This window comes from Malus sylvestris, chromosome 16, assembly GCF_916048215.2.
Source record: "Malus sylvestris chromosome 16, drMalSylv7.2, whole genome shotgun sequence".
In the NCBI taxonomy this organism is placed as follows: Eukaryota; Viridiplantae; Streptophyta; class Magnoliopsida; order Rosales; family Rosaceae; genus Malus; species Malus sylvestris.
Window position 1 is genome coordinate 30,439,740 of NC_062275.1, and position 14,178 is coordinate 30,453,917.

Here is a 14,178-nt window from a genome sequence, read left to right on the forward strand (position 1 = left end):
AGTGTGCATGTGACAGATGCTGACACGTCTGGAAAAGCAAATGCGTCTCCGATTTCTGAGCTTGCCTCTTCGATTTCTGAATTGGCCTCTTCGATTTTAGAGCTTGCCTCTTCGATTTCTGAGCTCGCCTCTTCGATCTCTGAAATCCCGTCAAGTGCTGATTTTTATAGAGGATAAGAAATTCGTTTCTAAGCACACTTGAATTTCTGCCCATAGAAACTCCCTTCATTGCACTTTTAAGATCTCGATTTGTCCGACCTCTTTTTTCTTCAACACCTTTGAAAATGTCTGGCCCCTCCGATCGTCGTTTTAACTTGAACCTTGGTGAAGAGGCATCCATGCCTTCTCCAGACAACATATGGCACCCATCCTTCATATCCCCTACTGGTCATTTTACCGTTGGGGATTCGGTGATGAAGAATGATATGACCGCTGCGGTGGTGGCCCGGAACCTTGTCACTCCCAAAGATAACAAACTACTTTCCAAATGGTCTGATGAGTTGGCTGTTAAGGATTCTCTGGCTCTCAGTATGCAGTGTGCTGGTTCTGTGTCTAATATGGCCCAAGGTCTATTTGCTCAAACTCGTCAAGTTGAATCATTGGCGGCTGTAGTGATGAGTCTCAAACAGGAGATTAGAGGGCTCAAGCATGAGAATAAACAGTTGCACAAGCTTGCACATAACTATGCTACAAACATGAAGAGGAAGACTGACTAGATGCAGGAATCTAATGGTCAGATTTTACTTAATCATCAGAGGTTTGTGGGTTTGTTCCAACAACATTTGCCTTCGTCTTCTAGGGCTGTACCGTGTAATGAAGCTCCAAATGATCAACCTCTGATACCTCCTCCTTCTGTGGCTCCACCGACTGCTAATGTTCTGCCGACTACTGAGACTTCTCCTAAGCAACCTTTGTGAATGCTCCCTCTTGTATTTTTCTGCCTCCTGTTCATTTTCAACGAATTTTAATGTAAAATACCTTGCATATCTGTCAGTGTTTTAAAAATAAACCCACAACAAAAATAATTAAACAAGCAACAAATAAAAATGACAATCATGGCAAAATAAAATTGCAGAAAATGGAAGGTTTTTAGGAACGCAAAACATGGGTTGCCTCCCAAGAAGCGCTTGCTTTAACGTCTTGCAGCCGGACGAAACTTCCTTCTAAGCTTGGATATGGCCCACGACACTGAGTGGGATTTCTTCCACAATCTGCCCCACATCACTCTCATAGTATAGCTTCAGGCGATGCCCGTTCACTTTGAATTCGTCATCGTTCCTTAAGCTTTTAACTTGGACTGCACCATGTGGAAAAACATTAGTGACAACAAATGGCCCAATCCACTTAGACCGTAACTTACCAGGGAACAATCATAGACGGGAATTGAATAGTAGCACTTTCTGTCCAATTGAGAATGTTTTTCCCCAAATCATTTTGTCATGAAACGCCTTTGTTTTCTCCTTGTAAATTTGTGCATTCTCATAGGCTTCGTTCCGTATCTCCTCAAGTTCATTCAGTTGGAGCTTCTTATTCATTCCAGCAGCATCTAAGTCCAAATTGAATGTTTTCACAGCCCAGTGCGCTTTGTGCTCCAGTTCCCCAGGTAGGTGACACGGCTTGCCGTAGATTAGTCGAAATGGAGACATACCTAGAGGTGTTTTGTAGGCAGTGCGATATGCCCACAGTGCATCATCTAAATGCAAGCTCCAATCCTTCCGGTTTGGCCCAACAATCTTATCCAAGATTTGCTTGATTTCTCTATTCGAGACTTCGGCTTCGCCACTTGTTTGAGGGTGGTATGGTGTGGAAACCCGATGCTTCACATTGTACCTTTTAAACAACGCCTCAATGGTGCGATTGCAAAAGTGGGAGCCTCCATCGCTTATGAACACCCTCGGCATGCCAAATCTGGAAAAGATGTTACCCTTGATAAAATCTGCCACCACTTTAGAATCGTTAGTATGGGTGGCTTTGGCTTCCACCCATTTCGACACATAATCAACGACTAGCAAAATATAAGTAAAACCATATGAGGGCGGAAAGGGTCTCATGAAATCCATACCCCATACATCAAAGATCTCCACATTGAAGATGGGGGTTTGCGGCATTTGGTCTTTGGCACCGATTGTACCTGTTCTTTGGCATCTATCACAAGTTATACAAAATGTTCTAGCATCCTTAAACAATGTAGGCCAATAGAAACCACTCTCTAAAACCTTAAGGGTTGTCCTTTGGGTGCCAAAATGACCCCCACATGCATAACTATGGCAAAATGCAAGAATTGAATTAAACTCGGAATTGTGCACACATCTACGAATAATCTGGTAAGGACAATACTTCCACAAATATGGATCATCCTACACATAAAATCGTGCATCATTTCTGAGTTTATCACGCTTGTATTTATCTAGAGTGCTAGGAAATTGTTTTGTGACCAAATAATTGACCAAATCAGCATACCAGGGCTCACTTACCTCTAGGGACAACAATTGCTCGTCAGGGAAGGTCTCTATAATGGGTAAGGAGTCCTCCTCGTGCACCAAACGGCTGAGGTGGTCAGCCACCACATTTTCACTCCCCTTTTTGTCTCTTATTTCAATGTTGAACTCTTGAAGCAGGAGCATCAAACGAATCAGCCTTGGTTTGGCCTCCTTCTTGGTGAGGAGGTACTTCAACGCTGCATGGTCAGAATATACAATCACTTTAGTGCCAAGTAAGTATGAACGAAATTTATCTAAAGCAAATACAACTGCAAGAAGTTCTTTCTCGGTGGTAGAATAATTCAATTGAGCATCATTTAGTGTCTGGGAAGCGTAGTGGATGACATGGGGCTGTTTGTTCCTCCTTTGGCCTAAAACAGCACCAATGGCATAATCAGATACATCACACATTAGCTCAAATGGAAGGCTTCAATCTGGTGGCATGATGATGGGGGCCGACGTCAACATGTCCTTGAGAGTTTTGAAAGCGGTCTCACACTCTTTGTTGAACTCGAAGGCTACTTCCTTCTGGAGTAAACGGCAAAGGGGTTGGGCGATTTTTGAGAAATCCTTTATGAATCTCCTATAAAATCCTGCATGGCCAAGAAAAGAACGAACCTCCTTCACCGAAGTGGGAGAGGGTAAGTGACGTACAAGATCTATTTTAGATTTATCAACCTCAATCCCTTTTTCTGATATGATATGCCCCAAAACTATACCTTGATATGAGTAAGGTAATTCATCTCATTGGGCTTTAATTGTTATGAAGCATACACGATCACCTTTCCATGCTGCATTAGCACACATGCCAGACCATTCAAAGAGGTGTCACTGTAGATCTCGAAATTCCCACTGTCATCGGGAAGTGCCAAGACAGGCGCATGAGTGAGACAGTACTTCAACTATTGGAAACTTCGTTCATAGTCATCACTGCATTCAAAATTAACTCATTTCCTGGTCAACCTTATCAGAGGCAGGGATGTGGCTGAGAAATCTTTCACAAAGTGTTGATAGTAGCCCACAAGACCAAGAAAACTTTGTACTTCAGTGACAATCTGAGGTTACTCCCAATTTTCCACTATTGCCACTTTCTAAGGATTGACGAGAACACCTTGAGCTAATATCACGTGTCCCAAGAATGACACCTAATCCAACCAGAACTGGCACTTACTGAACTTAGCATACAATTAATTCTCCCTTAGCTTTTTCAAAACTAGACGTAAATGTCTAGCATGGTTAGTCTCACTCTTAGAATATACTAGAATGTCATCGATGAAGACAATTATTAACCTATCAAGGTATGGATGGAATACATGATTCATTAGGTCCATAAAAGCTACGGAAGCATTAGTTAACCCGAATGGCATCACGAGAAACTCATAATGACCATATAGAGTTCGAAAGGCTGTTTTCGAAACATCATCACTTCTGATCTTCAACTTATAATAGCCAGACCTTAGATCGATTTTTGAGAAAACACAAGCACCAAGAAGTAGATCAAAAAGGTCATCCATACGAGGTAACAGATAACGATTTTTAATCGTCACCTGATTCAGCTGTCTGTAATCGATACATACCCTTAACGTTCTATCTTTCTTCCTCACAAACAAGACTGGAGCTCCCCAAGGGGAAGTGCTTGGCTGAATAAACCCTTTTTCAACAAGTTCTTGCAACTGGGTTTTCAATTCTCTCAACTTCGCAGGAGCCATACGATAAATAGTTAGAGAATTAGGATCGATACCTGGAATTAGGTCAATGGTGAACTCTACTTCACGATCCAGTGGTAAGCCAAGTAAATCATCAGGAAAAACATTAGGAAAGTGTCTGACTACTCAAACGTCTTCCACATGAGCAGGAGTTTCCTCAATTACCACTCTTGACAACCCTTCCTCAACATCCGCTTCGCCCTTATGGCAGAGATAACTCTATTTTTCAGACCACTTCGTTCACCAACAAAAGTTACCATAAGCATGTCAGGTTGATGGAAGGTAACAATCTTCTGGTGACAATTCAACATAGCATGATTATAATCTAACCAATCCATGCCCAAGATAACATCGAAATCAACAATGTCTAAGGGAACAAGATTAGCTGGCATTACGATATCCTCGATGAGAACGGGACATCCTCGATACTCCCAACTAACATAGCAAACTTCACCCCTAAGCATCGAGAACTCCAACTCATAACCGAATGGTATGGGGTGAGGTTGAGTCATTTAAGAAAACGTATAGGAAATAACTAAATGAGTAGCACCTGAGTCAATTAATATTCTAGTCAAATGGCCAAGAACATTTAACGTACCCATAATTAAGTTAGAGTTACCCTGAGCATCCTGCAAGGTGATACGATTAACATGACCTAGTGCCTGTTGTCAGCCTCCACGACCCCTATTTCCCTGGTTGTCGAGTCATTGGTTACCTCGACCTTGATTTGTTGGATTAGGCTGCCTGGTCGATGCGTCGTTGCTATAAGCCATATCAAGATTTTGGTATTACCCTCCAACATACCACGGAGCTCTGCCGCCCTGATACGGCATATAACCCCCTGATACTGTGGATAATCGCCCTGGTAATAAGGATTAGGTGGGTACTGATATGCTCATCCTAGATACTAAGCTATGTCACCTTGGTAGTGGTAAACACCACCATAACTTATTGGTAGGTAGGTACCAGAACTTGGAAGTTGCTGGAGAGGAACTGCATGAGGTAACGTAGGAGGTTGATTTTGTTAACTATGTGGACACTGATTAGCTCTGTGCCCCATTTGACCGCAAGTATAATACCTACTACTTCCCTTTTTACACTCATCGAAATAACGTTTATTGCATATGCGATGGAGCAGAGTACCAGAATTGCTAGGGTACCTTTGATTTTGAAAGTGAGAACTACCTGTGGACTTGCCGCCCATTTACAGCGTATTGGAATTTGAACCACCGCTCGATGATCCAGAACTATTACCACTTCTCTTGAAATTCTGAGTCTTTCGAGGGCCAAAAGATGACTGCCCCTATTATTATTCCTCTGAGCATTATTATTATCCTCTTCATCATCGTCATCATTAGGAGCATTCTCGGAATCTTCAACACGTAGCAGAACCTCAAAAAATTCTTGGTAGGTAGAGCACAGAGTAGAAGTCGCCAAAGAACATAGCTGCTTACGAGTCCCCTTTTTAAAATAACGGAGCATCTCTCTGGGATTCCCAACGATCTCGGGACAATAATGGGATAAGTCAGTGAACTTTCGGCGATACTATGTGACTAACATTTTACCTTGTTTCAGCTCTGTGAATTCTTCTCTCTTTCGATCCTTGTACTCCGAAGGTGTAAATCTAGCCTCAAATAAACGCCTGAAAACATCCTAATTCGTGGCATCTTGAGCAGACAACGGGTGTGACTCCTGAGCCCACCATGATCCAACTCCTAGATGGAAGAACCAAGTCACTGTCTCGACCCATCTCTCCTTTGGAAGATTCCCTGGTTGCTGCATAACTTGGAAAGTCTTCTCAACATGGTCGATCCAAACCTCGGATTTCTCAGGTCCTTCATTACCAAAGAAATTATTTATTTAAAGATGGGATACAGTCTCTAGGGTAGTCCTCTGGGGAGGACAAAGTGTGGACTGAATGGCATTGGTAATCGCCTCACCGAGTTGACCAAAATTGGGAAAATTAGTCTCAGCAGGGACATGTGACGCTCTATGAGGTGCCATGATTCTGGCATAAGAGATCAAAAATTATTAGGACCTATAGCACATACGAGGAATGCAGGACTGCCAAAACCTAGGCTCTAATACCAAACTGATACACCTTGACCGGAGTCGAGGCATGATGGCCGTCACTCGAAAGTGACGTAACCAAAAGTGTAAGTGATGTAAAACTGTGAATAAATTAAAACCGAAACTAGAACTTATTTAAACTAATAAAGTGACTGCGCAGTAGTGGGTAGAGCCCATAGAATAGAAATATTTAAAGCATAGATGACAAAAGAGTGTGCAATCAAAACTAGTTAAGTACTTAATACACAACGGGATAAGTTCCTACACTTAAATAGGGATATGTCAAAATCTTCGGCTAATCCTCGTATGCCACAGAGTTATTCAACTATCTAGGACCTGGAGGGGTGAAAAATAGAAGGGCGAGTGGGCAAAAACAATTTATAAAATCCATTTATTTTCTGAACATACTAACTCCTTGCCGTAAAACATGTATAGTTTTCAGAAAATCATACTACGTATAGGTATGAAATCAAATGCAAATCAACAGTAAATCCAGAAGTATACCACATCACAATATCTCAACAGTAATATAAGTAAAATCAGGTGTTCAATCAATCTATACTAACACACATGTCAGAGTCGTGTAATGCGACCTGTACGACTGAACTGATGCTCATCAACCTATGCTAACACACAAGTCGGAGTTGCCTAATGCGACCTGTATGAAATGATTGGGTGTAATTATAATATGCGCTCTAGTGCTACAATCACTTGAAGACTGGTGCTAATCACGCTCACCTACGAGTCAGAGTTGCCTAATGCAACCTGTACGACATGACTGGCACCTACTTGGATCCAAGGCGAGCGTGCAATGTAGAGGTGAACATGCACGTGAGAGACTGGCTCTGGCCCTAGGCAAGCACTAACAATAGGGTGCAGCAATGATGAGCAGACTACATAAATATAATCATGCCATAACGATTCAATAATTCTAATCAACATAATAAACTTACATGCGCATCCCGTAGGATCATTTTAGCATTTCACAATAGTACAACATTTCTTATAACGTTATTTAAGCATGGCATGGTATGCATAAATCAATTCAAAAGCATTTGTGGAAACTATAAAGTTTACACACACACACACACACACACACACGAAAACAAATGTCTACTCACTGATACGTCGATGGATCGTAGCCTTCTAGCCTCGCTTGACCTCGTATGTCATCAGGATAATTTTCAACTATAAGTGAAATAACTAAAACTAATTAATTAATGGGTAATTACATAATACCCCCTCAGGTTTGAGGTATATTACAAACTCATACAACATCTTTAAAACATTTCATTTTCATACCTCACATATTATTTTATTTCAAAATAATACCTCCGTTGCATTTTTCATCCATTGATCTGTTTATCGTTGACATGACTGCCACATTTGTGCCACGTGGCAAAAAAAAATAATTTTTAAAGATTTAAAAAAAAAACCTGAATCTTCTAAAAAAAAAAAAAAAAACTTAGAAAACGCAAAACCCACCCCCGCAACCTCTCCCCACCCCTCTTCTCCCTCCCAAGCCTCCCAATCACCTCCTTCTCCTCCACTCTCTTCACCTCCCCTCCCATCCAAAAACCCACCCCATCCCACCCCACCCCCACCTTCTTGAGCCCTTTCTCCTTTTCAGCTTTTGCTTTTGTTTTTTTATTTATTTATTTTTATTTAGAAGATTTAGGTTTAAAAAAAAAAAAAATTGCCACGTGGCACACATTTGGCAGCCACATGGCATAAATGTGGCAACCACGTCATCACTTAATGGATCAATGGATGGAAAATGTAACAGAGGTATTATTTTGAAATAAAATAGTACGTGAGGTATGAAAGTGAAATGTTTTAAAAATGTTGTATGGGGTTGTAATAGACCTTAACCCTGATGGGGTATTATGTAATTTACCCTTAATTAATTCACATATACTAAAAGCTAGGAAAAACTCCCCATAATTTGCTCAAACGGAAGGTTTAAATATACAAAAACACTCTACACGATGTCATGGACCCGTACGTGTCAAGCACTTGTTGGCAAGAGGCTGGACACGCCCTCATGCGCCGCTTAGCCCACGACTGCACTTGCCCCCACGCGCAAGTCAGAGACTGACTTAACCAAGGAATATTCTGTTAAATAGTGATGGAACTTAATGGCGTTACCTGACACCGTTAGAATATTCCGTCAACTTTGACGGAATATTCTTCATCTTCTCCAGTGAGTCTCGCCATTCGCCGCCGTCTGGTTCGCCTGTTTTTAGGAAAAATCTCAAAACCTCATAACTTGCTCATTTCTGAACCATTTTCAAGGATCTTTATATGGAAATGAAGCTCTTAAGGAGTAAAATAAGATTGTACCTTTCAAAAGTCTAAAAAATGGACGTGAATAGACTGAAAAAGCCTCGAAAGGTTCGGCCTAATTTTCGACTCCTCGAAAACGTGTGTTCTCGCATCAACTCCACTCCAAACTTAGTATAGGGACTCCAGGGAGTTGACTAGGTGCTTCCATAACCATAAAAAACTTGTAACTCGGTCGGGATCACGTCGGAGCAAACTCGTCCGAGTCGGAGCTTTCGAGTTGACGAGTCAAAACTTGTCCATTTGAGAATCGGTTTGTACGGTTTGGTTTGTGGGTTTGAGAAGAACACGATGGTGGGGCTTTTAAGTTCGATCTATGAGGCTTTGACGGTGGTCCTTGTAGTTGCAGAGAAGAGAGAGTGACGGGTGAGGAGAGAGATATATATATGTTTTATGATTGGCTGAAAAGAAGAGAGAGGGTGCTGTCAGATTGGGTGAGAATATGTGGGAAGGTGACTGATTGGTGGGTGAGGGAAAAAGGGCATGGGTTCAATTTTTAAAGAAGAAAGCTAATAAGGTTTTGTACAATGGAAATCCCACAAAATCTAACTTACCTTATGAAAAACAGTGGTTTTCAAACACTGAATAATTAACACGCACGTGAATAAATCTACCCATTTTTAACGCACTTTAATTTAACGTAACTTTTTCGTTACTACTCTGATTTGGGTCTAACTCGCGCTCACACACTCGTAACGACAAGTACTAATTAATTATGATTATGAGGAAAATAATTTAAAACCGAATAACCACGTCAACGTCACTTGCCAACAAGGGCATAAATGTCAATTTACACGCTCAGAGAGAAAATTACATAGAAAATTAGGGATGGGTCGTCACAATGGGTCCCACCTCAAGTCACTTCAGTGTTTAACAGAAAATTTGACAGACAAACTGACGAAGGTCTGATATTGCAACAAATTTGTAAGATGTGTTATGATATTGTAATTTTTAAAACATGAGGTATAAGATTGTGATTCGACCCATAGTTGAGGTAGTTTTGTGTGATTTACCTATTTTTTTTCTTAGGTACAAGTGTAAGGCAAATTGTAAATAAAACTACAACTTGGGACTAATTTGGTATTGATGTACTTAAAAAAAAATTACTTCAATTGTAATGTGAGAATAAACAGTTGTAAAATAAAGTTGTTGAGTTTTTGGTAAACCCTTTTTTTTTTTTTTGATAAAAGTGTTTTTAACAAAAAAAAAACTTTTATATAAAATTGATAGGAATATGTTAAATAACTTAAAAAGATATGATATTTAATGTGATATAATAATTGCTAAAGATATTAACGCACGGGCAAAAATTATAATTTTGTATAATATGCGAGGGTACAATATCATTTGATTTTTTTTTTTTTGACAATTAATGAATTTTGTTAGATTTGATGTTAGATTATCACCGACAGGGTTCGGATCTACGCCGTTATTTAAGGACTCAATATCTTTTCACCACTGCGGTAAAGGGCCACTTGGCCATTTGAAAATTTCATTAAATAGGCACTGTTTACTATACTTTGAAAAAATAAAGCACTTTTTTAGAAGCATGGTAGATCCTGCTTTTCTATGTTTTTGTATTGTTGTTAACAACAATTTTTTTTTTTTTTTTAAATTTAAAAACCTACTTTTTTTGTTCTACCAAACACATTTGATGTTCCAAATTTTTTAATAAGTTGTTTTTTTTTAAAGCACCACAATCCAAACCATCCCTTGATAACATCTGTTTTCACTTGTAAGTAGAAATTTGAAGTTTTATTCTCTACCACAAAATTGTTGTGTATTAAAATAAAATAAAGAGGTATTTGTTGATTGACCTCCTGAACTTGTATGCATCTATCAATTTCTCTCATGAACTTTAATTTTAGCCAATTACCTCCTTGAACTTTTATAATTAGTCAATTTCCTCCTTGAACTTTAATTTTAGCTAATTACCCCTTGAACTTTTATAAATAGCAAATCCCCTCGGCGTTAGATTTTTAAAATTTTCATCCTTTTTACCCTTATACCATTGTTATGTGTTGTTTTTGTGATCAAAATGGATTAAAAATTTTAAAATCTAACGTCAAGGGGAAAATTTGCTATTTATAAAAGTTTAGGGGGTAATTGACTAAAATTAAAATTCAAGAGGGAAATTGACTAATTATAAAAGGTTAAGAGGGTAATCTGCTAAAATTAAAGTTAAGAGAAGAGATTGACAAATGGAACTTTAACGAAAAACCACAATTTTACCCTAAAAAGTCAATCCTGATACTATTCACTTTACCCTTTAATCTGTCCTTATCATTAAAACTCAGAATTTTCAAACCCTTTTAGACAAATTCATACAAGGATAAATCGACGACAAATATACCTAAAATAAAATAAAGCACAAAGGCAAATTCGAACAAAAGAAAAGAGTCCCAAAGGCAAAGACGTGAAGCATCAACCATAGAAAAAGGATAAAACCGATAGTAAACAAAGCAAAATTGAAAATGGCGCTTCTCTCTCCCCCTCATCCTCTCCCAGCCCAATTTTCTGCTTCCACCGCCTCTCTACTCGTCCGCCGCCGCCCTACCACCGCCTGCCACGTATGCACCCCCAAGGAAGCCGTACACCGGGTCGACCCGTCCGCGCTCACTCTTGCCGAGAGTTTGTCGGAGAACGAGCTATGGGCCGCCGCTTGTCTCCGCGTTCGCTCCTTCTACCAGTTCAAACCCTCCACGTTCGGCCTCCAAGTCTGTCCCTCCAATCACGTAATTAATCCCTAATTTCCGTAATTAATTAGATGTATTGATGGGGTTTTTGGGTCGTTAAGTTGTATTAGGATCACAGAAGGTACTTGGCGGAACGGGAGTTTGAAGCGATGAAGGAACGTGTTGGTGGAAAGAGGAAGGGTTTCAGAAGAGTTTCGTGCATAAATGCTTCAGTCCCTTTGTCACAAATTTCTAGCCTTTCTGTGTCAGATGAATTTTGTGCTGAATGTAAGGTTTGTTTGCTTCAATTCCCATGTTTTCAAATTTTAACTGTTTCCATTAATCCTTGTTGATAGAAATTTTTAATTTTTTATATTTGGTTTTTGTGTAGTTTAACAAGGATGGAGAAGATCGAGTGGTGGTTGGGACTCTTGATCTTAACCAGTGTGTGAGTCTTCCAGATGAGATTTCAGGAATCAAGCCAGAGGTATTTCACTTAATTATCTTGTTTCAGCCTTAGAAGTCAACCCATTAAAGAGTTAATGGTCCAGTACAGTAACAACTAGCAAGTGCATATTCTTATATGCATATTTTGATTCCCCACCGTTCGAGATGAATGGATGGTCTTGGAATATGTAGTAAAAATCTGAATTAGAAAGAAAACAACTATGGTTAAATTATACATGGTTTCTTTATTCTATACACTGTTGTTTATATACCGAGTAAGATTTTAGCCTACTTTCAGCTTTGTTGGTGTAACGAGATTAGATAATAAACTTGGCATTCAATGACCTTAGTTGAATTGTCTTTCTTTCACATGCTATATCAATAGATTTCTTCGCTTCAGAAGGCTTTACACCATTGGTCTCTACACTTTTGCAAATGTAACGTAGTTTCTGGTGTTTTGACCAAAAGAATGTTACCAGACTGACAGACCTTTAGAATTGCATTTGAACAGGGGATTGGAGCTGATTTTGCAAGGGCATACCTGAGTAATGTATGTGTTGCTAAAGAAATGCATAGAAATGGGCTAGGTTATGCTCTTGTTTCAAAATCAAAGTTAGTTGCGCAAGAATGGGGTAAGAGATTTGACACTATTTATCCCTATGCCACTGCATTGGTTAAACATCATTCACATATGCTCCCAGTTTTGTACTACCATGCCTCCTTTACTTCTATATTGATTTTTGGCTCTATAGATTTTTATTACCCCAAATATATGTCCACAGCAATAACCTAATTAATCAAAATGTTTCTCTTGATATATGATGCTCTTGCATTGTTATGCTTCACTTGGTGAGTACTCATGGATATTTTACTTTAAGGAATATGAAGGGAACAAGGAAACTAAGAGAATAAAGTGACAGTTTGAAAAGCTAGAGCTGTAGAAATCTTGCCCTATAGAAGGGCAATAACATGTAAATGATCGCTTTACTAGCTGCTTTCTTTACTGAACATTTTGTATATATGCATTACATAGCAATGTTACATAGTGTTTATAGAAGGGCAATAACATGAAATCTTGCCTTAAATGATCGCTTTACTAGTGTATATATGCATTACATAGCAATGTTAAATAGATATCCCATTTCTTTTTGGCTACAATGATGCTTGTGATAATTTGATAAACACTTGGAAGATGTCATGTACAAGAGATATCAACCGATTAGAAGAGGTTCGGACCTCGAGGATTTGTTGTGATTGTTAGCTATTTACAATTTAGAGCAGGAAAAGTGAAAGAAGAGAGACTTTTGTGTAATTGAATGGATCATGAATCTATAGCCCGGGTATTTGTTCAATGAAATAAGAAATAAGCATCATGAAGGGCTTTCCATTTTGAAAGTTCCATATGTGTCTGAAAGTGCTAGGTCGAGAAGATTATTATTTCTGCTTGTGTTGGGATTCTGAGGAAGTGCTGCGGACTAGCACATGGACTGAATCTTTATTCTCTATTTTTTTTCGTAATCTCTTTAGTCTTTGTGCTCTAATATATGTTTAGTTTCCTTCTTTTGGATCTTGATCATGTTTAATGGGGCATATGCTTATTGTTGGTTTCCTGAAATTTGACAGGCATAAGTGATCTGTATGTTCATGTTGCTGTTGATAATGAACCTGCAAAAAGGTTGTACATGAAGAGTGGTTTTGTTTATGAAAACGACGAGCCTGCATGGCAGGCGAGGTTCCTAGACCGGCCACGAAGGATACTTTTGTGGTTTGGCATCCCAGGGGTGCAACTATGACTTGCAAGTTGCAACGCTTGAATACCAAGTTATATGATTTTAGATATTTCTCTGTTTTCTTTAATATGCGTTTTTTGTTGTGGCAGTGATGCAAATCATTTTTAGACACTCACAAGACTGAATATAATTGTTGTTTTCATCATTGAAGTGTAAATGTTTGTCAATATATTGGTTTATAGACACTGAAAATACCAGCAACTTTGCCAATACCCGTGGATTGCACAACCTGGTGATTTTGAATATACATTGGAATAGGTTACATGTCTGAATGTCAAAGCAAGGCCAGGAGTAAGCACCGCCTGTTTGGTGGGCTGGTTGGGATAGATTGTGACCAATTAAAATGGACTTAAGTCTTGTTATTTGTTTGTTGTGTTAAAATGTGAGATGGACATGGGTGGACATGGATGGACATGATGATTTATATGTGGGTTATCTAGCTTATCTTTATAAATGGGTTACAAATCCTATTTTACAACTTTATATCTAATCTAGTTATATCCCTAAGGTTCAATTTTATTCAACTCACCAAATGGGCTTGTTTGGTGGGTTGGTTGGAATTGAGTCTTAGGGATAAGATTTGATTAGCAGAGACTTATGAAATAAGACTTGTAACTCATATATAAGGATAAGTTAGATAATCCACTTTATTGTGAATTTATAACCC

The 14,178-nt window shown here is 39.1% G+C and overlaps 1 protein-coding gene across 1 annotated transcript; it reads left to right on the forward strand.

Moving 5' to 3' along the window:
* The first annotated feature begins 11,007 nt into the window (after positions 1–11,007).
* LOC126607166 (uncharacterized) lies at positions 11,008–13,656 on the forward strand. The gene is made up of 5 exons (XM_050274649.1): positions 11,008–11,316; positions 11,406–11,567; positions 11,666–11,761; positions 12,233–12,353; positions 13,345–13,656. Exons 1-5 carry the CDS (start codon positions 11,074–11,076, stop codon positions 13,512–13,514), a joined length of 792 nt encoding a protein of 263 aa, XP_050130606.1. The 5' UTR covers positions 11,008–11,073; the 3' UTR covers positions 13,515–13,656.
* The last annotated feature ends 522 nt before the right edge of the window (positions 13,657–14,178 follow it).

Coding starts and splice junctions, on each gene's coding strand:
- LOC126607166 (XM_050274649.1), top strand. CDS start 11,074: ATGGCGCTTCTCTCTCCCCCTCATCCTCTCCCAGCCCAATTTTCTGCT. Junction 11,317..11,405: donor CCTCCACGTTCGGCCTCCAA/GTCTGTCCCTCC, acceptor AAGTTGTATTAG/GATCACAGAAGGTACTTGGC. Junction 11,762..12,232: donor TTTCAGGAATCAAGCCAGAG/GTATTTCACTTA, acceptor GCATTTGAACAG/GGGATTGGAGCTGATTTTGC.